At 44.6% G+C, this 23,927-nt stretch overlaps 2 protein-coding genes across 6 annotated transcripts; one reads left to right on the top strand and one right to left on the bottom strand.

Annotated features, from left to right (window-relative positions):
• The first annotated feature begins 1,901 nt into the window (after window positions 1–1,901).
• Window positions 1,902–4,117, top strand: rbp4 (retinol binding protein 4, plasma). The gene is made up of 6 exons (XM_061810570.1): window positions 1,902–2,037; window positions 2,218–2,326; window positions 2,411–2,547; window positions 2,625–2,731; window positions 3,371–3,583; window positions 3,700–4,117. Exons 2-6 carry the CDS (start codon window positions 2,225–2,227, stop codon window positions 3,720–3,722), a joined length of 582 nt encoding a protein of 193 aa, XP_061666554.1. The 5' UTR covers window positions 1,902–2,037; window positions 2,218–2,224; the 3' UTR covers window positions 3,723–4,117.
• Window positions 4,118–4,600: 483 nt separating this feature from the next.
• cep55l (centrosomal protein 55 like) lies at window positions 4,601–12,510 on the bottom strand. Of its 5 annotated transcripts, none has more exons than XM_061810566.1 (12): window positions 12,368–12,456; window positions 12,246–12,304; window positions 11,650–11,860; window positions 11,426–11,533; window positions 11,160–11,315; window positions 7,957–8,010; window positions 7,608–7,880; window positions 7,364–7,515; window positions 7,185–7,290; window positions 6,996–7,067; window positions 6,106–6,231; window positions 4,601–5,970 (listed from the first exon to the last, which is right to left on the bottom strand). In XM_061810566.1, exons 3-12 carry the CDS (start codon window positions 11,836–11,838, stop codon window positions 5,758–5,760), a joined length of 1,449 nt encoding a protein of 482 aa, XP_061666550.1. In that variant the 5' UTR covers window positions 11,839–11,860; window positions 12,246–12,304; window positions 12,368–12,456; the 3' UTR covers window positions 4,601–5,757. The 5 variants fall into 5 exon arrangements, with proteins under 5 accessions (XP_061666550.1, XP_061666551.1, XP_061666552.1 ...); XM_061810567.1 differs by having other exon boundaries at window positions 11,650–11,856; window positions 12,368–12,385; XM_061810568.1 differs by lacking the exon at window positions 12,246–12,304 and having other exon boundaries at window positions 11,650–11,856; window positions 12,368–12,510.
• Between the last annotated feature and the right edge of the window lie 11,417 nt (window positions 12,511–23,927).

Below are 23,927 nucleotides of genomic sequence, written 5' to 3'. Positions count from 1 at the left end.
GCAACTCAGAAGACTTCATTTCAGACAGCATAAAAATGATTGTGTTGTTTTTAACATTTTTTTTTTTTAGGTATACTTGTGCAAGTTCATGCTACAAAATGAAATATTCATTACCTCTAATTACCAATAATTTTCTCTCCCGCCTCCCAGTCCCAATCCCATCCTCCAAGTTTAAATCGGCCAATTAATAAGGACTTGGCAGATCTGAGGCCCAAACAAAGATGGCCACCTATTATTAACCGCACTGCGGGGCGTCTGCTTTGGTCTTCGGCCTCCTGGCAGGACGAGCGGTGCCTTTCTTTTTCTCCGTTTGCTTGGTAAGCGGAGATGAAGGTGCTCTTACCCCGTCGGGAGAGACACAAGGTGCGGGGGCGGCTGTGAGGAATCCTGCAAGTGATTTTGGAAATGTTCACACTTCAGCAATTGGTAATATGCGGCTTTAAATGCATGAGAACATACTGCAGTAACCTGATGCCGGCATCATTTTTGGTTCTTCTAGATTATCCAAATATTTTGCCATCTAAAATTTGATACAGTAAGCCCTCGTTAATTCCCTGCAATACACCAAAACCAGGAAGTAGCGACCAAGTGTTGGTACATGCGTCAATACACTATATGTATGGTAGACATTACGTCAGTGCACTAGTGGCCATAAAATACATTCTGTTTAAAAACAAAAAAAAAACACATCACCTGCTATGTTGACTGACATTAGTTTTGTCCGTCGATGCATTAGCAGTCACCGATAAGCCGGCCAATGAGGGAAAAGCGAGGCCAGTGCGGGAGGCGGGGCTTAGACCGAAACACGAGTCACAGCGAGGGGAGTAACACGCTCACATTATTGTACAGTTCATATTACTGCAACAAAAACACAAGCACGACACAAAACAACAAAAACTGCTCAATGCAAAGCATGATTAACCCCAAGTGTGGGAGGGGGATTTACAGCCGAAGTGATAATACATTGGCTTGCATAAGATCACAACCCCCCCCCACTTCCCTGAGATAAGACAGGCTGGCCAATGCTTATGATTGTGAAACGTAGCGCTTGCCTTTTGGACGTGTTCCAGCAAGCTCTTCGTTTTGCGGAAAATCTGCAACGAGCCCTCGGGCCGTGCGTGCTGCAGATGTCATTTTTTTTGTAATAGGCAGAAGACAGTTGAAAAACACCAATTAAATCGGATCAAATAAGAATTTGACATCAGATAAGAGAGACTATTTAAACCTGTAAAGATTTGACACATTGGATACTCATTTCAACTTACAATAACTGAATTCATGGCACACAACAACCCTGATTTACCACTGACAAGTCTTGCTTTCATTTAGTCAATCACACGTCAAAACTACCAAGGGGGAAACTGTTTTGTATTCTTATCAAAGTGGATTTAACGATTGTGCTCCACAGGCGGAGGAAGAATGGAGGACACGTTGCCGTCGTCGCTGTGAAAGACGTGTTTTGATTTTGTGACTCCCGGGCAAATGTTCAAATTACCTCTTCATTGACCGGCGTGGACTAATTGAAGGGACTTTTGCCCTCTGCCTCTCATCAATATTAGGAGAGGCGGTAATTTAATCAAGTCGACAAAAGGCACCGCGGACAGGAGTTGAGTAAATCAAAACAAGCTCGGTTCATGAAGCTCCATATTAGCGTGCAGGAATCTGTTTGTTTTCAAAGGCGCTGCGAGAGTAAATCAATATCGTACGGGACTGCCTGTGCGTTGCACTTTACATTTCTTTCTTCCCAGATGTCTCTTCTCTGGCGCTGGCGGCTGGTGTTTTCGTAAGATGAGAAAAGGCTGAACGTGAAAAACACATGTTTGGCTGGAAGGGGCTGAGGGTGGGGCACACAAGTTAACAGAAGCCCGCCGTTATGTAAATGTCGGTCCAATGGAAGGCGAGCTTTTTTTTTTTTGGGTGCGGGGCGTATGGGAGGTTCTGGGTCTCGGCGAGTCATTATGCAACCGCAGCCAACGGTATAAAAGCCCCTCGGCGGCCCTCATCTGGGGGAGCTGACTTTGGCTGTTTGCTAACAAGGTACGTATCGATCGCATCTCTGCACTCTTGTCCTGACTGGACACTGAACGCAAATGATGCCCCCATACCCAAATCTTTTTAAACATTTTACTGACGCAGTTGGGACTACAGTACTTGAGGGAACCGCCACTGGTAAAACTGAATTTCTTCTTCTGTCCTCCCATGGTTTGTCCTGTTTAGAAGCAGAATGCTGCAATACGTGGTGTCCCTGTGTTTCCTGGCCCTGGCTTGGGCGCAGGACTGCCAAGTGGCCAACATTCAAGTCATGCAGAACTTTGACAGGACCAGGGTAAATTGCGACATTATGTAACTTGCTTTATCGGTTGGGTCATTGACTGAGTCCAGAATGACAACAAAACTCTTTTGTTCACAGTACGCGGGGACGTGGTACGCAGTTGCGAAAAAGGACCCCGAAGGTCTGTTCCTCATCGACAACATCGTGGCCCAGTTCATCGTCGCCGAAGACGGCTCGATGACCGCCACCGCGAAGGGCAGAGTCATCATCCTCAAGTGAGTTGACCCCGCGCGTCGGGTCCGTGTCACCGAGTCGATTTGCCACGACCGACGGCTCTTTGTTCGGACCCCAGCAACTGGGAGATGTGCGCCGACATGATCGCCACCTTTGAGGAAACCCCCGAGCCCGCCAAGCTCAGGATGAAGTATTGGGGAGTCGCGGCCTACCTGCAGACTGGAAGTAAGTTTTGGACCTGGACTAAAACAATTCCACATGATCCAGCGTGAGTTCTACACTTCGACTGCTACCCCTACCAAACTAATAATTACCCACAACAAATAAACCAAAGCTTTTCTTTGTTTGCTGAGAGCTGTTTACCTAAATGCACATGACGTGAAAGACAATCTGACCTAATCAAACGCTGATGAGGATGAGAAATGATGTAAAGTTGCAGGAAAACACATTTTTGAAGGGGTTTAGAGATCCCGTAACGAGTATGGAATGTTGGCTTTGTCAAGTCCTGTCAAGTGCTTTGACGTGTACCAATGAGTTATGAAACTTGACAACTACCGAGCCGAGGCTTGCCTGTGCGTCTCGGTCGGATCTTCGGGTTAAGTACACAGCTTTGGTCCACCAAAGTTACAGAATGCTGTCGAAAGAATTATCGACCTCAACTACTTCTGCTGAGCCAAATATGCTCAAAAAAATTGTGAAAGTGTTGCCTACACAATTGGGAGGTCCGCCACTATAACCAAGACCCATTTTTGATGTAGTAGCGCTTGGTTTATATGGAATATGTCAGGATGCCAGGTTTGAAAGTTTCAGGTATGGACTCCAAGACTGACATGCGTCTTTGCTCCCCCACCAAACCACTTTCAGATGACGACCACTGGGTCATCGACACAGACTACGACAACTACGCCATCCACTACTCCTGCAGACAGCTGGATGCGGACGGCACCTGTCTGGACAGCTACTCCTTCGTCTTCTCCAGACACGTGACGGGTCTGAGGACGGAGGACCAGCCCATCGTCACCCAGAAGAAGAACCAACTGTGCCTACTGGGCAAATACAGACGCGTGGTACACAACGGTGAGTCGCCCACGCCGACGCCGCCCCGGTCGAGCGACTCGCTCCTGGTGTGGCTTTTAAAGATTCCGCACGTTTGAGTATTCACGCGTCCTTTTTTTCTGCCGTCGCTTCCACAGGTTTCTGCGACAGCAGCAGTTGATCTATTCCCGCTGAGGGACTTTCTCATTGAAGCCCCCGCGAGAGGGATTGTGCGCCCCGCACCGGAGCTCCCTCGACTTTCCGTGTTCAAACGAAAGACAGCCTTTTCCTTTATAAAAAAAAAAAAAACAAAAAAAACAGAAAATGTCAAAAGCGTTACATTTATGAAATCACATCTTCCCAAATGTCTTTAAACACTCGCATCCTCTACCGCAAAAAGCTTCTTCCTATTACTTGCAGATGCAAGCTTCCCCATTGCATCAGCCCCCCCCAAATATATATATTGATAATATACCATATGTTTTTCAAGTGAGGCTGATCTCTCATCCGCAGGAGAATACCTCTGAAGAGTCTACCTGCAATGTTTACAAGTGGGGAGAGGGTGGGGTGGTGTTGGGTTGGGGGGGGGGGGGGGAGAGACAAAAAACATAACAGGTTTCCACAATCACTGGCATTGCTTCGAGACTTTTGTCTACCGGTACAAAAGTAGACTTAAGTCACAGGCTTGGTATTCAAAATATATTAGTTTTCATTTAATTCTGCATACTTGATATAGTTTTGTGAAATAAAACATTCATACTGTTGGCTCATTCACTTTTTATGGCGCTGAAATATTTATTCACGTTGCAAGGTGCAGGGGGGGGGGGGGGGGATGAGAAATTCATGCCTTCGCCTTTGGACCCGATCGAAAAGTTTTCACCTGAATCTTTTATCACAGAACGCGGCCCGACCCAATGGTGCTGGAGCCAGCCACCCTGTGATCGGGCAAAGCGTCATCGCGGGTCGCTATGGAAACAAGTAGGACAAAAACAAATAAATCATGAGGTCCAGATATAACTGGAAAGAGTGCACTTAAAAAAAAATCCTCAGAGATTAAGCAAAGTTATCTCCACACCTTTATTGGACATTTTGCACAGTACAGCATGAGGAAAATTACATGATCAGCTGGTTTCAGAATTATAGGATGAAAATGACAACCTCCCCCCCCCAAAAAAAAAACAAAAAAACGATAGAGTGGGCAGGAACCAAGACGCCTTTCTTTCAACAGAGAAGCCTAATCCGCTGCCTTAAATAGTTTAGTACAAGGAATTAAGACGGTGCGATCTTGTTGCGGCCTTGTGGGGCTGCAGGTATGAAAATGCAACGTGGACATAGATGCAAGCGGGCGGACGAAAATTTGTAAAATTATAAAAATGACGGCAATGTATCGCTGCCAAATGGGAAGGTCTGCTTGGTAAAAATGTCCATTTAAAAATCACAGGTGTCAAACTCAAGGCCCGAGGGGCCAGATCCGGCCCGCCGCATGACGTTATGTGGCCCGCGGAGGTGAATCATGTGCGGCAACTTCCGAGATTTTTGTTGAAATCTGCACAAAAATTTTAAATAGTCATATCATAAATAACATGGAGATATCGCAAGTATTTCAACAATAGATGGGAAAAACCCATTACCCTTGATTTCTGATTCCAAATCTAATTCATAAATCTCATGTGTAAATATGATGAGGCGATCAAAGGTTTACGCTTATGGCCCATGACAAAAAATGAGTTTGACACCCCTGATCTAAATGTTTACAAAGCGCCAGTAAATAACATCCTCGCTGATGATGAAAAATGGTATGCCCAACCCCCCCAAAAAAAGTTATTTAAAAATGCTAGAGTGTCAAATCCCAACAAGCATGTTCCAATAATATTAATCAAAAAGTTTTTTTCCCCCTTGATGATAAAATGAGCTCCACAACCCGTTAAAAACACAATTCCACGACATCTTAAAAAGAGCACGAGTAGAGTAACTTCCAAAAGTAAGTAGCGCAAACAAACGAAAAAAAAACTAATGAATAAATACAAATTGAGTCACAAGGACTAAGAGCTTTGGCACTTGATGCAGGAAGTCCTCAAAAATCCGTATTTAAAAATGAAAACTGGTCTTCGGGATTTAGAAATTGTTTAATGTACTGACTGGATGAAAAAGGTGTCCGGCGAAAAGCATGATTACGATTCGGCGAGGGGGATGGTGGGAAAGCGTCACATGACACGTCAGGCCAAGCAGAAGTCGATGTGGGCCAGCAGCTCGCGGTGGCGGCTGGTGGGGTAGTGGGCCCGGCAGCGGGGGCACTCCAAAAAACTCTCGTCCAGAAGGCTGCCCACTTTGTTGGGCGACGTGGGCGAGCGGGCGTCGTCCAGGCTGAGGCGCTCCACGTCCAGCTTGTTGTACGAGCCGGGCTCGGAGAAACGGCTGCTGGGCTGCTTCTGAAAAGACGGCAAGTTTTTGCACAGTAAAGCACTCCAAACGTAAAAAAAAACAAAAAACAAAACACAAAAAGTCACATTTTGGGGCTGTAAAAGCTGCATGAGGTCGACATAGCGGACCGAACCGATACTTACGGAAGACTCCAGCTTGGCAATCTGATCGCGGGCCTTGCGGAGCTCCTTGAGGACTTTGTGAAGTTGGTGCTGCACGGTCTGACGGTCCATCTTCTCGTTCTCAAAGTCTTTGACCGAGAGCTGGATCTTCGATACGGAACACATGAGAAACCTTCGCAACGGCTTGACAAAAAAGCCGAACGGAAATGTACCGCATCCCGGAAAGGTCGGGTTTGCTGACGCCTTGCTCAAAAGACAAAATTCCCATTATTTTGTTGAACAATTTAGAATATTTTCAAAACACCTCACAATCCCTAAATTATGATTAAAAACTCCCGTCAAAAAGTGGTACGGGCTGTTATTTTGGTTCACTTTGGAAAAAAACTGAAAACTGGACCGTACCACCTGAAGAAAGCTTAAACACATCATCCGAGTTTGTGTGCAAGCAATATTACACACCCTAAAATTGACAATATTTATCAACAGTATTACACGACCAACATCATGCTCAAAATTGCACTCATTGCAATATGTAACATCTTCACTATTTGAGGTAACATTAACTGTTTTTTTGTTATGGACATGTTCATTTACTCAAATGCAGCTATCGAATACTTTTAGAATTGAGTAATGCATAAATCAGATAAAAACTGACATTTGCATTATTCAATATAATAATATGCATGTGAGATGCAAGAAATTTTGCCCACCTGGGCTCCCCATTCTTACATTCTACGATAGTATCTGTGACTTTGAGTGTGTATGGCTTTAGAAGGTGGGGGAACAAATCTTCACACTCATATCTCAAGCTATTACTGTACCTCCTTCTTTTTTTTTTTTTTCATCTGCTGATGACAAAAGAAAGCCTATCTAGAATATTTTATTAAGTGTCATATTTTCTGCAGTGTCACCTGCTGCTCCAGCGCCGCGATCCTCCTCTGCTCTTCATTCTGGCTCAGAAGAGACTTTTGCAGCAGGTTGACCTGTGCGGTTGAAATCCAAATGTAAGCCCACCTTTCCATAAATATGGACAACTCATATTTGTACAAGTATGAAGGGGCTTGTTTGTTATTAAAAAAAAAAAAAAAAGTTTCAGTCACTTGGAGCAGAAGTTCAGCAGATCTCTTCCTCTCCTCTTCCAGTCTGAGGTTCAGGCTCTCCAGCTCAGCCCTCATCCTGTCCGCCCGATCCGAGGACACCGCATTCCTGCAATGAAGAATTACAACACAGTGTAGAACCTGTTGGATTCGCGCGCCGACTTGGGTTTCAGGCGCGATACCTGCTGCTGAGCCGCTCCGTCTGCATCTGCACCCTGGCCTCCTCCAGCTCGTCGCACTTGGCGTCCAAGCGCCGTTGCAGCGCCGCCGTCTCCTCCTGCAGCCGGGCCGCGCGCTCTGTCTGGCGCCGCAGCTCGGCCTGACTTTTGAGGCCCTGCGCAGTGACGCCGAAACTCGTTAGGTGAGTCGGCACAAGTATAAGAAAATTTTGGTTCCGTAAATAAGTTACAATAACAACAAAAGTACCTCCTCCTTCTGCGTGACGAGCTCCTGCCGGGCTCTGGTGAGGTGATCTTTCTGCTCCTCTAGTTGTTTCTGCAAGTCCAACACGGACTGCTCGTAGTGGCTCCTGATCTGCGCCTCCTTCTCTGAGGATTCAGATGCAGCATCTTGTCCGGCGGCCGCGGTAGAAGTAGAGTCCGGCCGCTGCTCCAGCTGGTGCGTGCGTGCCAGGACCGACTGGACGAAGGCCTCTCGCTGCTGGTCGTACACCAGCCACTGCTGGTTCTTCTCCAGGGCCTGATCGAGACACCTCGAACTGTACTTCCATCCGTTAGCTGCACGCGCTAACCGGCATTGGGGTTGCTGTACTCACGTCTTTCAGCTGATCCCGTACCAAGGCCAAGTCTGCGGTGGACGCCTGCCCGTTCTAAACACACAATGACAACGTAACATTTGATAAAAGGACGAAGGATGAATGGACACCACTTTCTCACAAATATTCCAAAAAATGTCTTCTCAGAGGAGTGGATGCCATGATAGCTGCCACGATGGAGTGGCACAATTCAGCCAATTTTTGGTGAAATATTTTGTTGTTCGGCTGGTAAAGCGCTGGCCTCACAGTTCTGAGGACCCGGGTTCGATCCCGGCCTCGCCTGTGTGGAGTTTGCACGTTCTCCCCGTGCCTGCGTGGGTTTCCTCCGGGCCCTCCGCTTTCCTCCCGCATCCCAAAAACATGCAACATGAATTGGACACTCTAAATTGCCCTTCGGTGTGATTGTGGCTGTTGTCTGTCGCCATGTGCCCTGTGATTGGCTGGCGACCAGTTCAGGGTATACCTGGTGACAGCTGGGATAGGCTCCATCACTCCCGCGACCCTTGTGAGGATAAGCGACAAAGAAAATGGATGGATGGATTTTGGAGTTCTCAAAAAAAAAAAAAAAAAAAGCTTTAGTTGTCGTCAGAAGTTTCCACATCACTGACACCCTTGTGAAAAGGTAAACTAAAATGTGGAAAAAAATAAAAACAGGTGTCAAGTCGCGCCCCCCCCCCCCCCCCCCCGACTATTTTCGTTCCGTTTATGGATTCTTGTTTGACTTTTGAACTCCACTTCCCTTGAACTTTAAAGCTGAACTCTGCTCCTCCAACAGGTTCACACTCAAGTCAATTTTCTCCGTATTTGTTGACAGCATGAAAGTGTGCGTGAAAGTCAGCCATCGGTGTATATTCCCTGCATTGGCATGACCATGGGGCAATGGCACTCATGTCATCTCTGACTACAAGTCCCCCCCCGCCCATCCGGCATCTGTTCCCTGCCGACGTCTAACCCACGGCAGGAAAAAAAAAAATATACAACTTTTGACGGCTCTGTCACAACAGGCGGCATCTAAATGATCATCTGAGCGCTGGGGCCTGCGTCAACACTCGCAGACGAGCACGATGAGCTTGTCAACTTTCTCCTGGGTGGATTCAAAATGCTGGCACGCCAAGTCAACTAATAACTTTTGCGCCCTCGGGAAGGATGAGGACGTGGGGGGCGTCAGGGGTCGATCGTTTCCTTCAGGGGGTAATCCTGACCTGGAAGGAGCCGAAAATTCCTAGAAAATTTGTGTACGTGCTACTTTTACACCGCTTGTAATAACACCTTAATGTGCGCGTGTTCTAAATCACTTCCTATTCCACTATGTAGTGCCCTTTATAGTGACTGCATGTTCCATCCATCCATGCATTTTCTTTGCCGCTTATCCTCACGAAGATACACCAACATCATTATATTATATTTTTAAATAGATTCTAACAACTCTCTAACTTTGGAAAGCATTTCGGGAATCAAACTCGTGCCTAAAAACTCAACTGCTTCTAGGTTTATTAGCTGTTGCGTTAATATATTTACAATTACATACCTGTCAACTGTTCGGAGCGGCAACCTGTATAAACTACCAAAAAAAAAAAAAAAAAAAGTCATCAATTTTCTTCGCTGCTTATCCTCACGTAGGTCACGGGGAGCGCTGGAGCCTATCCCGGCTGTCAACGGGCAGGAGGCGAGGTACATCCTGAACTGGTCGCCATCCATTCGCAAGGCACATGGAGACAAATAGTCGCACTCGCAATCACACTTATGGGCAATTTAGAGTGTCCGATTAATGTTGCATGTTTTTGGGATGTGGGAGGAAACCGGCGGGCCGGGAGAAAACCCACGCAAGCACGGGGAGAACGTGCAAAATCCACACAGGTGGGGCCCGGGATCGAACCCGGGTTCTCAGAACTGTGAGGCCAACTCTTTACCAGCTTCTCCACCGTTCCGCCTGACTGTATGTGATCCCCTATAAAAAGCTGTTAATGTATTGCACAGCACACCTTGAAAAATAGTCAACTACCAACGGTTAAATATGTCTTAAAATAATATCATGTATTAGTTAAGTTTAATGGTTATTACTGCGGTTATTACACTCATCCGGTACATTGTAGACAGACAGCAGTGACTTCATGCCATTTTTTGGCTACTGATCAAAACCTATTCTGAATTAGACTGATCAGTAGAATACAAAATACAATAATAAAAAAAAAATAATCGCAATACTCGATACTGTGTATAGTGATCGAGTGAAGGATTCCAAAAAAGCCACACATTTGTTGTTTCTCAAACTTGAATACAAGAAACACCCTCTATTCCCCCCCCCCCATTTGCTTTGCATAAAGTTTGAAATCATTCGCAGGTTCAGGTTTGTTTGTTTTCCTTTTTCTTCTCATCGAGGGGGTGTTGTGATGCTTGAACCCCCCCCCAGCATGAGTCAGAATCCGCACACACATACACACACTTGCAGCCTATTTTTAACCTGACAAAAATCTGACGTGACAAATACAACAAAGCGGCGACACCAGCGCGTTTTTGTGTCACTGGGTTCCCCGCTGGGTTGTGTCTTGCGGGTGATGACAATGTTGATGTTTTGACAAGACACCCGACGAGGACGCCGGAGAGATTCCGTCAACGCCGGCACAGGTGAAACAGCCCCACCCAGTGGCCAGAGCTATAAATACATTTAGCGTGTATATTGAAATTCGTTTGACGCAAATATTTCCGTGCATCAAATTAGCGACTGCAGATCTTTTCCAAAATGTATTAATTACTTTTAAAACGATTTTTTGTTTCACAAAAAAAAATAATAATCTGCCTTTCATTGTGCGTATGTATGCATTTAATTTTAGAGCAGATACTTAGAATATCATATTAAATATCATTAGAGTGGACATGATTACATCTCGGGCTCTAGAACTAGCAGCCTGACATGAATATTCATCCGCATGGCAGAATAAATCCATTTGCAGATCTCTTACATACAGTATCCGTCTTTTCTTTTTCCTTGATCGCTTTTCGAAGCAGAGTCTAATTAAGACTTCCGCTATCCGTTGATTGAACCGCCGGCAGATTAGTCAACAAAATTAAATTTGCTAAACGACTTTTCACGTGGTTAATTGGAAAATACAGTGCGGGGAAACCACAGATAACAAAAAAAAAATTAAATAAAATAAAAAAAAATAAAAAAAAAGATCCCTAATGTTGCAGAAAGCTCAACATACCAGCGCTTGCGTCTCCAGAGACTGGCAGCGGGCGGAAACGGTGGCGAGCTTGTTCTTCAGGTTCTCCGTCTCCTGTAGAAGCTTCTGGAAGTCAAGGTCCCTCTTCTCCGCATCCTTGCGCCGCTGGTCCAGCTGGGATTGCAGCGCCGCCACCACCTAAAAACGAAGGGACGAGAATCACTATGAATACTGTGTTGGAAACAAAATTATGTTAAAATTGTTCTTATGTGAAAGTTGACCCGGTTTACGGTTTTCTAGATACGTGCCTCTCCTCCTTTGGCTGACAGCTGCTGCCTAACAGTTTCCAGCTCTTGCTCCTTGAGCAACAACTGTTGATTGTTCCTCTCGCGAAGAGTCTCCAGCGAAACGATCCTCTGCCGTGCAGCAATACGAAGCACAAAAAGGGGAGATTGAGGCAGTCGATCACGTCACACCACCGGGTGAATTTTGGCCACGGCTCAGACGTCGCGCTCGCCCGCCCCGTCCTCACTTCGAGCAACTTGCTTTTGTCCGCGTCGGGCGGCTTTATGTGACGCTTGGTCAGCTCCTCCATCTTCTTCCTGAGGTGAGCGTTCTCCCTCCGGACTCGCTCCACTTCCGCTTCAGCTTTGGAGGAAGAGCTCCCGGATTTGAAGCCCAGTTTGGCGACGATGCTGTCCTTCGCCCCTTTGGATGTCATGGCGGCTCTCACGGCGACCTGACTGTCAGCAAAGAGCAGGCGGTCAATTCGTTCTTCACGTACACGACAATTTTGGGCAGTGTCGATGCGGGACAGAAATCTTTTTGACAGTTGATAATTTGTAGAACTTTGAAATGTCTATTCTGAGAGGCACAAAAGAAAACCTTTAACATCTGAAAAGATGTTTAATAGACATTAAACATCCTTCAAAGCATTTGCATGCCGGTGTGTGTATTATTTTTAAAAAAATGAATATGAGATGCTAAAAAATTTCGATAGAACATTTCTAAAGAACTTTAGGACCCAAGTCTATAGAATTTCTACAGAAATTATACAGAAAATTACAGCCAAAGTTCAAATAAACACGCTAGCTAGCAATCACTTTGCACGATTAACCTCGAACGCACCTGCCACTTGACGAACTCTGACGGGTTAAAAAAAAAACGAACAAAACAACTCTTTTCCCCTGAAGATAAATATTAGGTTAAACGCTGCCTATTATGAAAACCGATGACACAAATACACTCACGAAGGGGAAAAACTGCGTCTTTGTTACTAAATCAGTCGCTCGGTGCTTTTGTCAACCGCTTCCTCAAATTTGAAATATTGTGCCACGACGTCACTTCCGCAACAATCGTTGGGGTGCGTTTGGTTTACTTACTAACGTCGCCCGGGGGTGCGACGCGATCCAGAAAAGAGCGGTTCTAAATTGTACGTACCCTTATATTATGGATATTACATATTTTTCTAACAATTAAATGAATACAAACGTGCTTTTAATGTCAAATTAATCTGTATTATGGTCTAACGCTTTTGCGAGTCAACAGCAGCGGGCTGCCCGTGCCTGTGAATGAAGCGCAAATATGTTTACTCTCAACAGGATGGTCTGGTTCTTCCTGATTTATATTTAATTTTTTTAAAAATGGTACAAAAAGATACAGATACAAAATCGGAATTTTCAGGGGGACACAAGTAAAATTAACATGTAATCCAACCCAAAATTGAATAAAAGTAAGAAAAAGAGATTACAAAAGTAGCAGTAGCCATACAAATAGTGCTGCTGTGACATTGATATTTAATAGCATGTCGACAAATTATAGAACAAAAAGGGAAGTAGTTTCACAACTGTCATCCATTTTCAATTGATTTGATAAAATCAAGTTTTGACATAACGTTTCGCTGCTTGCCTTTCTTTGCCAGCGACGGATAGTGACAGCCAAAACAATTTGATGCACTTCCACTAGATGGCAGTACAATGAGCTGAGCATCATTCGTACAATGATGTCATTTCGCTCCACATAAAATGCAACATTTTTGTATGGAGCTGCGGCATGAGATGTTTAAGTGATATTCCTTTCCACAATAAAGATTGGAAAAAACCTGACAGGGAGTACAGCGGTGTTTGCAAAGGCTAATACTCTTTTTTTTTTTCTTTCTTTTTTTTTTAGAAAATTATTTTTTGTGTGTGTGTGTAAATTAGTGGCACCATTGTTTTCCTCCAATTAATCACAATGAACTCGCAATAAACACAAACTGAAACATTATTAACGGACACTGCGAGGGCGGAGAACAAGACGGGACAATTTTTCACCCTGTAATTTGGATCCGCCGTTTTTTGATGAATTTAGGGGAGGGAAACTTTTTTTTGCCCAAGCTCGCCGTTCAACGCCTGCTAATAATTCTTGAATCTAAAACAGCACAATATGACTTTTGCGTGCTTGTGTGTGCGGGGGATCTAATCCACACATTTATGTAGAAAAGCATAAAATAACGCATGCGAGTGAGGTGATGTTCACACTTGGGGATGCGGCTCAATTCCGATGCAAAGATGATTTTTTTTTGTTCTCCATTAAAACACGGCAGGCTGTGTAAAGCACACAAGAAGGCAGCAGGTTTGTGGCCTCATTAAGAGAAGAATACGTTGCATGCGCCGCATTTATTATGCGGCGGGAAAAAGAAGCCATATCTGTCCAACAAATCATTACCCATCTGTGTGTGCACGTGGGGGTGGGGTGGGGGTGTACTGTATTCTTTCAGTGGAGTTCATAATTCAACAAAAGCCTGTTGGAGCAATATAAAAGCGGTGTATAATGTATATCCACGGCGCTCGCACACTTCTTGTGTCTTTTTGGTTCTGAGGCTTTTCTTTCTTTTTTTTTTTTTTTTTTAACCTATTTCTTCTATTGCACTTCACTGATCTGGGATCCAGATTCCAGCGCATCGCCTTGGATTTCAACACATATGCTGCACTCCAAAAGAACACAGTACTTTTTTTTTTTTTTTTTCAAACACCCCCCACCGTGGGCTCCAGAATCGTCGCGCAAACAGAAGCACACGTGTCTCCCTTCGAACTGGGACTGATTATCCTCTCGACTTCAACGCAGATTCGCGAGCAAACCACGACTCGCTGCCCAACGCTTTGCGCTAAAAATGCAAATACTCGATCATTACTTCAATCCCAAAGGTGTACTACGATGTCACGTGTAAGAGTGTGAAGTCACCCCCGTCTTCTCTCCCCGGAAACTGCATTTGTAAAAACATTAACACACTCGTCTGTACGGCCCATTTCACACAATCTGATGTACAAAAGACCTTGCTATATTTCAATTTTGCAAATTCATCTATTTGCAGATTTTTGGGGAAACTGTGGTCTTAAAAACGCCCAATTTTCCAGGTCTTCCAATTCTTTTTCTATCCATCCATCCATTTTCTTGGCCGCTTATCCTCACAAGGGTCGCGGGGAGCCTAACCCAGCTGTCAAGGGGCAGGAGGCAGGGGTACACCTCAAGCTGGTCGCCAGCCAATCCCAGGGCACATAGAGACAAAACAGTCACACTCACAATCCCACCTATGGGCAATTTAGAGTGTCCAATTAATGTTTTTGGGGATGTGGGAGGAAACCGGAGCGCCCGGAGGAAACCCACGCAGTCACGGGGAGAACATGCAAACTCCACACAGGCGGGCCCGGGATTGAACGTGGGACCTCAGAACTGTGAGCCCAACGCTTTACCAGCTGAGCCCACCGGACCACCATTCTTTTTCCAGTTTATTCAGTTTTTTTGCAAAGTGCCAGTTGAGCAATGATCTTCCCTCTCAAGACAGCTTTACCCGCATCCCAAATCATGAAAGGGGGAGACTTCCCCATGAGCATTCCCTGACAGGTTATCATTTGATGTCTTCTTGGAGTTCTTCTTTCATTTTCCCCTTTAAGTACAAAATAAGCCATAACATCAAAAGATGTTACTACATCATGTGAAATCAAGTTTATCTTAAGAAGATAAAAGAAGAAGGCATTCCAACCGTGTCCCTCGGGGAGTCCTGGGGGGTTCTCCGGGATTATGGTGTACCGAACCCCCTGATACGAGCTGTTCGTTTCCCCGTACGACCGCTGTCAGAGTTTGGCATTAAGTTGGACACGTTTCCGGTTACAGTTGGACTCGGTCACCCCTGCTGAAGCGACTTCCCCCCCGCGACCCGACCCGGAAAAGCGGAAGTTGTTCTTAATTTTGTTCATTGGTTCCCACCATTTATTCCTTTTGTTGTTGTCGTTGTCATTATCTTTTTGTTTTCTTCACGTGTTGTGGAGTGCATTTTTTTTTTTTAAAACTCATAAGTATTGAATCTCGTCTTGTTGTCAGAACACGTATCACCCCAGGGTTCCGATACCAAGAAAATTTGAAACCTTAAAAATGTTTTTTTTTTTTTTTTTTTTTTTGCTTGAAGCTAATGTGTAAATCATTGTACATTGTTTTTGGTACATTTGTTGTTAGGTGCTTTGAGGTGGTATCATTTTTCTTCTTTTTTTTTTTTTTGCTATAATGATAATTGTTATTGTTTTCCCTTTAAAGTTAAATTTTTTTTTGGTCACTTACGGGTATGAACTTGGTTGAGGATGACCTACTAGATCAGATAATTGGAGATGAGAGAAATCCAGTCATTTATAAAGGTGTTATTATCTCATTGTTAATGAATGTAAATAATTTTTTTCTCTCCCTTTTTTCTTTTTTCTTTCTTTCTGTTTGTATATAAAAATGTAGAACAAATAAAAAAAACCCTCTCTATTTGTTATTGTTTGTTGACATCTTGGTGCCACAGATCTGTTGAAGTAAGTTGAGGGGCTTCACACAGAAAAGAAAATCGGTTTTTCCTTCAATCCTGTGGCATTTATTGGCATCATGCATAAATCTATTCTTCTAATAACACTTTAACTCTAATATCTTTTTGGGATTCGTACCTCATTTGATGTAAAGGTTGAAGGTAAAACCAGAGAAAAATAAAAAAAACACGAGGCAATTATCAAAAATTCACATCTAATACATAGTAAGAGCGACTCGGTCTTCCTGTAAAGTTTTACTGGTTTTTCGGGCCAATTTGCAACTAATTACAAATCAGTTTGGAAAAAACGTTCCAGCGATGTCCTTCTCTTATCCGGCCGAGCGAGGTCACGGGATTTATTGTCGGACCACCCCCAAAAAGTCTTCGTTGTCAAACAGATCGGGCGAGACCACCGCAGTCACTTCTGCAAAACGCCTCCCCGGAGGTTCTCTCTTGTAGAGCTGATTAAAGATGCAGCAGCGACACAACAGCATGACGAGTCACACGTCGCCGCTCCGATTTTAGAAGGGAATTTGCAAACGCGACGAGAAACCAGCAAGACGCTATATGGCATTCTGGGGAATTTGACACCCCCCCCCCCACCCGCTTTATTTTCACCATCTGTTTCTTGGTGATTCACCAAGTTGGCAGAGTCTCAGCCTCCTAACGAGAGCTGGCGGGGTAGAGTCCGCGTGGAGAGTGGCAGGGGACTCGTATTGGCTGCCGGACCGCTCTCATGGCGAGTTGTGTCAGCATCATCGGCGAAAACAGCTTCGGCGCTTGGCAGGAGAGCACGGGTTGACCGGCAGCATCGTCCGAGTGGCCTCATTCCCGTTACGGCTGGCATTTTGCTGACCTTTGAGCGCCCACCGTCAATGTTTAGCTCGGCGGCTCGGCACTGGGGTCGCGCCCTTAAAAGGGGTACAACTATCGTGATGAAATCACGGCGGCAAAATGCTCTTTTTAAGCCAGCTACTGTCGCCGATGCAACAGTGGAGTATTTTTCTGTTTATGCGGCAGCTTGTTGCTAGGCGGAATTCACGGGGCTCAGTCGTAATTGCCGCGTAGGCCAACTCAAAAAATCTCACTGTATTGTGTAGTGACCAATGTTCCCTCTAAGCTGCGCACTTGCGCAATTGTGCACTTGTAGAGCACGCTCAGTGCACATGAAAACCGATCCAGCGCAGTGAACCACAGCCTGATTTTTTTGTTTTTTTTTTAAAAACCGCAGCACGTGGTCTCTAACAAGCTACTTTCTTGTTTACCTGACACCGCCCACCTCCCGCTCTTAAAGCGGTACGCTCATAATTACAAACACCGCCCACCACCGGTGCTTTGGTTAGAAACACACTCTGGGCAACGTAGAGCAAAGACGAGTCAGACTTGCTGCTTATGTTTTTCTTTCAAATAATAATGGCAAAAGTAAAAAAAAAAAAAAGAAATGCTGTTGCTTTAATGAATGTCGGAGTATGTGAATAATAATAATAATAATAATAATAAAAAGTGGTGAAATTGGACGAGATTTTCTCTTTTGAGTAAAAAAAGGTCTGGTCTGAAGCCAAAGTAGAAAGTAAAGGACGAGATGGTGTATAACGTTAAATATCCACCTTGGCGCAACCTGATAAAGGATGAAAGCACAGACAATACAGTGCACAAAAAGCTAATTCTGTATTTTAAAAATAGGGGACCTCATAACATTAACCTCAAAACTGTTTGGTAGCATCATTCATCTTTCCACACGCATTGCTAAAGGTATTTTGCAAGCAATAATTCAGTTTTACACCAGGAAAAACAGACAGGGATATCATTGTGATTTAAAAAATAAATAAATGAAACAAAGTTGGAAGCGAGGTTTCAAATTAGCAGTTCATAGTTGGCTTGGTTTGGTTAGCAATGTTGACATTTTCATTGCAGGTTTGCAAGTACACAAATAAAATTGTTCTGTTGCTGTAATCTGAACCTTTTAATGACGCTTGTAACTTGAATGGACGACACCGATCTGAGCACAGTGCATACGCCTGATGTTGCTCACAGTGGTCAAAGGGGGCGCTCACGGGGCTTAGCGTGTTTGGGCAGACACGTCAAATATTAGAGGGAACGTTGGTGCCGACTGACTGTTCCGTTCAATAAACAGCTGAAAATGCATCAGACTGTACTTATGTACTGCATCAGCAGGCATTAGGCCGGCGTTGTAAAATAAAAAAGCCTTAACACAATCATAACCTTGTCAACCCGTGACACGCTTCAGATTGATTTTTTTGCGGCGGAACCAAACGTTGCGGACGATGGTGCGCCGTCTCAAAGGCAAAAAAAAAAAAAAAAAAAAGAGCCGGCGACCATTTGCGGTAATAAATCGCCGCGGCCGTCTTCTCTGCATGACTGAGCAACCAAATCGGATCTCGACCTTTCATGATTCGGTGCCGGCGACGGCAACGGCTGGCGCCTTTCAGGGCTGTCGATCAGGCCCATTCTCCTTATGAAAGCAATATCTCAGCAGTAGCTGAGAGAGAGAAAGGAGAGGGAGGGGGGGGGGGTTGGCAGGGGTGAGGATTGGGGGGCAGGTTTCATTCCATCTGGCACAAACCTCCACTTAGACTCTCCTGTTCAAAGGTCACGGGCACTTGCGATATCAAAATCCATCTTTTTGCCATCATTCCGAACGAAATCGGCCCATATATTAACGATATGGTCCAGTTCCTCCAAAATGGCTGGCGGAGACTAAAGCATCATCATTAAAATTTCGTGTTCTTTGTGATGACGTCGAGGAACATGTTATTGTTGTCACAGAAATGCATGCAATACATAAGTCTTGCTGCACAGTGCAATATGAGCGCAGGATTCATAAATAATTATACACACTCTTATGCTCATTTATCTTCACGATGATGATCACAAAGCAGAAAGCATGAAGACCTTCCACCTGTTCCTTCCCCTAAACCGCGACACTTGGTCGGAAATCTCCCCTCGCTGCACGTCCGAATTGATCGCAACATGCACAAACGTGACTTTTGGGGACATTTAAATCGCCTTCCAAGGAGCGAGATTTAATCGCTGGCTCCAATCATTCCGCTGCGCCCGCTGCTTGCGACTTCGCTTTCACTAGCGCAATTATCTTCCAAGTCTCTAATCTGTGCTAATCTGCTTTGAAAAAAGTCCTCTCACATCTCAAATGGCTCAAATTTCAAAAGAAAAGAAAAAGAAAAAGTCCCCGAATTTTCTGGGCGCACACACGCTGAGAAAAGGGAATGGCAAAATTGGTTAGCGGGGCACCGAGTCACTGCATTATAAAGCGCACCTTCAATTACTGGCCTATTTTAAATTGTTTTATTCATATATAAAGTGCATAGAATAGATGATACATGCTTCCATTAGATGGGTTGCACGAAAAGCTCAATATTGATCTATATATAAGGCGCACCTGATTATAAGGCGCACTGACAGTTTTTGAGGAATTTAAAGGCTCTTGAGTGTGGAAAATACGGTACATAAATATATGTCAGATTAAAACCGGAGTCCAGTTTCCATCCGTAGTTACGTTTTACAATTCAATAAAAGAAAAAGTGTTTCTGTGAAGCTAGCTTGCTCTCTATTGACTATGACAATAATCTAAAAAGCAAAAAAAAAAAAAAAATGAAAACGAACAAAAAGTAGGAGGAAAGCTCGCCTTATTAGCTTAGCTGGCTAGCAGTTAGCACAATGGATCGTGACTAGCCAAAAATAGCATGCTAACAGCTGCATACCAAGATTTTACCTCTTTTTGTTTGTTTCTTTTTAACTAAATAAAATAGCACGATAGTGTATAAAACATGATACAAGAGAAAATAACTTTTTTATGAAGTTTAAGTACTGTTCATCATAAACAAACCATCATCACTGAGGCAATTCCAGGCAACGTTATGGGATTTAACACCTGCAGCTGACTTCATGTCACCCTTGGCCTACTTCTCATGAGGGAATGTAAAATAATTATTTTTTAAAAAGTATTTAGCATCTGATTACATACTATGATGCAAAGGTGTGAAGGGGGTAAAAAAAAATGCAAGACAGTCGTTTTGTCGCGCATCCATGTCAAGCGTGCTGAAATGTCGCATTGATATTTGCATAGCGGGGAAAACGACCCCGACTGTTATTATTCCACTCCAGGGATCTGAAGAGTACTGAAAATAGTCGTAAATGTGGAGGAAGCTCACTTGTGGCACCTGTTCCTGAGTGGTTGTCAAAGCTCTCAGCAACGATGAAGTGTTGGTGTTTAAAAAAAATAAATAAGTCAAAATAAAAACATGCAAAATTTCTTTCGGGTGATAAACCTGACAGGTAATTCCGCCGGCGGGATTTGATCTGTCCGCGATGAAGACGAGCCGTTTGATGGAATTGACCGTTTATAGCGACTGCTTTTGATTCAGCTCGGCTCTTTGGGAGGGCTTTTAAACGGGGGGAGGAGATCAGTCCCGCGGGAAAACGTGGCGTACGCTAAAAGGTGCGCGGGAAACCTTTGTAAAGCCACTGATGCCAAAAGATGAGCTTGTAAAAAGGGAGCCGTGTGAGACGGCGGATGAAGGGAATATTTATCGCAAACTTTGGAAAGGAAGACACACAGGTGAGGAAGAAAAAAAAAAACATTTTCCAGCTTAGTCACTTCCCAAGTCTGATTGAATGATTGATTTTTTTTTTTCTTCCCTCCAATGACTTACAAATCCCGACCGGAGGAAAAAATACCCCCGCCTTTTCGAGTCTGCCACGGAAAGAATGTGAATGAGCTCTTCAATGCACCAGAGACGTAACAAGCGCTTTGAAAATAATGAGCGATACAATTAAATACAAACTCAAGGAGAACGTTCAATGGAACCTGATGGCCGCTTTCTCCGAAGGGTTTATTATTCCTTCGTCAGGCTCATTTCTAACACAAATGAACAGCCGCTCATCATCAACCTTATGCAACTGGCGCAGCGACAGACATCTTGCTTTGTTTCACTGCAAAATTACCGTAATTCACGGACTACAGAACGCAGAAAGAGTTTAATGTTACTGCGGGGCTAGCGTTAAACTCTGGGTACTGGGAGCTTATAACCAGGAGCGCTAACCCTAGCGCCGCATCACCGCATGAACCGAAGGCTTGAAAGCGTGTGAAAAAAGTCACGCCTTGTAGGCCGGAAATTACGGTATAACACAATTTCAGAGAGCGAGTAAGGGACAAAGTCTTCTTTCTTATACTTATGCTGAAACAAAATATGTATCACTAAATTTTGTAGCATTGTAGTGATTGGTGAAAAAAAAGTATGCTCGCAGTTGGCGGAAACAAACAATACAATAGAAACATTTAAAACGTCAGAATATCATCAATATTATTCGGAAGTAGTACATTTGTGGGCAAATTATGTTGTCGATGAATACGATGTATTATATTTTTCAGACAGTATGATGTCCTGGCTGGACAATAGACGCTACAGAGCAAAATTGACAACAAAACTCCTGGTATTTTTTCCTGCGCTCGTATGATCCAGATTTTCAGTGAAAAGGAAAACAGCAGGCGGGAAAAACAAAACAAAACCACAAAATAGACGTGACTGAGACGTGGAACTACAGCCCGAACGGCTCGGAGGATACAGACGGTTTCAGTTTAGCACTTAAAAAGAAGAATTCCCTCCACCCCCTGAAATTAGCAGGCGTACACCATGTTTGGCATGTGAACAACAGAAAAACAAGAACTCTCTACTTTAGTGCCAGATTTTATATTTATCCGCGTCCGCCTTTCCAAACTTTTCTGTCCTCGTCACAAAACGCACAATTGTAATTTTCTTTGAATCCCTTCACAAATTACAGTAAAGTCAATCCCGCCCGGAAGCCTTGCAGACCCACCAGAGATCCGTGCAAATCATCACTATATATAGACCGTATCATTACTTTCAAAAATCGTCTTACAACTTCCAAAGGCTTGGATCGCATTTAGACTGGTATCAAAACGTACTTTTCTAGTATTCCTTAGCGCCCGTTCTCGCTCTCTTGCTGTGAAGAGACTCTCGCGTAACATCACTTTGAGGAAAGGAAAAGAAGACGCGCTTGGAAAGTTGTCCAAATAAGAGGCCAAGCGTGCTTGCTTCAAGTTTTTTGCCACTCACAGTTGCCGTTTTTCTGTCAAACCGACACATGAAACAAAAATCAAATGAAAAAAAAAAACCTTGTAATTTTTATTATGTTTGTATTTTAAAATAAATTTTAATAAGTAAAGTCTAATCCAGACTACGGATTGGAGCAGACTGGCTGGAGAAGGGAACACGAATGAGGCCAGGCCAAACCAATGAATGACTGATTTCAAAAAAACAACAACAACAAAAACGTACGACTAAAATAACCAGGGAACATTACAGAATTATGATTCACAGAGTAGATCTTCAAATAATAGAGGCAATAAAGATGACCTTGAGCTTCAATCTCGGCTGCCGTCGGCCACCTTCTGAGAAAATGAAGCGACGTCTCGTGCGCTCTTGAGCTTCCGAGACCGGCGTCGGGCTTTTTTTGTTGATATCCCCGAGGCGGGTCCGCCAACACCGGCGGATAAGCCAAGGTCACTCTGGAGTTTTCCCTCTGCGGGTCACGGTGCCGGCTCGAGCGCATTTCGGTGCCGCAAAATATAGAATGAAAGTTATTGGTGGTTCTTTTGTGATACGATAATGTGTTTTGTGACATTTTTTTTTTTTGCTTTTGTCCAATGGGCATTGCGCTCCTCCTCGTGGCGCGCGCTGGGATTAAGCACGGGACAGCTCGTCAGTTGTGTTTTTTTAACCTCATCCGAGGGTTCGGCCTCAGGACAGCAAAGGCGACCCCATCTGGATGATGTCTGATTGACCCGAGGTTATGCGCAGCGCCGTCCTCAGATCCGTCATCCGCCCGCGCCGGCTGATTCGCGGCGACGGCGCGGGTCGCACGGAGCAGACGGAGCTGACACCGCGGGGCGACGCTCTGGCATATTAACTCTTCGTCGTCTTCTCCTTTTACGACTCCCGAGTACATGAACGTCACTTTTCTCTCGCCTGCATCTGAATAGTGGCCTTTTGAAAACAGCCCGAGTGGCTCCCGAGGGGACCCTTTGTGAGGCAATTTCCCTTTTCTCGGCTCAATAACACTTTTTAAGTTTGCGACAGGATGCGCGCTTTGCTTAACGAAACGTTTGCCTCAGAGAAGCAAAAAAGGCTTTTGGGGCTTTTTGTCAGTAGATACCAGCAGTGCTTAAGGCCTGGATTCCTTTCCTCTACTGTACCTTTGTTAGTGTCGGAAAAAAAATACTTCTTTGCGCTTCACGGCAGCCGCCGACCCCGTTGTATCCTTTCTTGCAAGTTTTAATGAAAATGTATCTCTCGTTTCTTTCCAAGGCCTCGTCCTGTCTCTGAGAATTCGACTTCACGATTGTACTCGGATGTTTGTGACGCTGGTCCAATTTGACTTGGTTAACGGTTAAAACAGAAGGTCCCGCTGAGATCCGTTAGATTCGGAATCCAGGAAAAACTGCGAGTCGTCTGACCTTGTGCTAATTTCCATCCATCCATCTTCTACCGCTTCTCCGGATCGGGTCGCGGGGGAAATAGCTTCAGGAGAGGTACCCAGACTTCCCTTTCCCCAGCCACTTCTTCCAGCTCTTCTGGAGGGATCCTGAGGTGTTCCCAAGCCAGCCGAGAGACATAGTCTCTCCAGCGTGTCCCGGGTCGTCCCCGGGGTCTCTTCCCGGTCCGACGTACCCGGAACACCTCACCAGGGAGGCGTCCGTCCGGGAGGCATCCGGATCAGATGCCCCAGCCACCTCATCTGTCTCCTCTCAATGCAGAGGAGCAGCGGCTCGACACTGAGCCCCTCCCTGATGACCGTGCTTCTCTTGTGCTAACTTGTGGTGCAAAATTATTTTTTTGTCCTCACATCATCAGAAAAAGTGCCTCAAAAGTCGTACATCCGGAGTTAATCTTGTTTTGATACTTTGATCTATTGTTGTGATCATAGCTTTTCTC

This window comes from Syngnathoides biaculeatus, chromosome 22, assembly GCF_019802595.1.
Source record: "Syngnathoides biaculeatus isolate LvHL_M chromosome 22, ASM1980259v1, whole genome shotgun sequence".
In the NCBI taxonomy this organism is placed as follows: Eukaryota; Metazoa; Chordata; class Actinopteri; order Syngnathiformes; family Syngnathidae; genus Syngnathoides; species Syngnathoides biaculeatus.
This window is presented reverse-complemented; position numbering and strand designations above follow the sequence as displayed.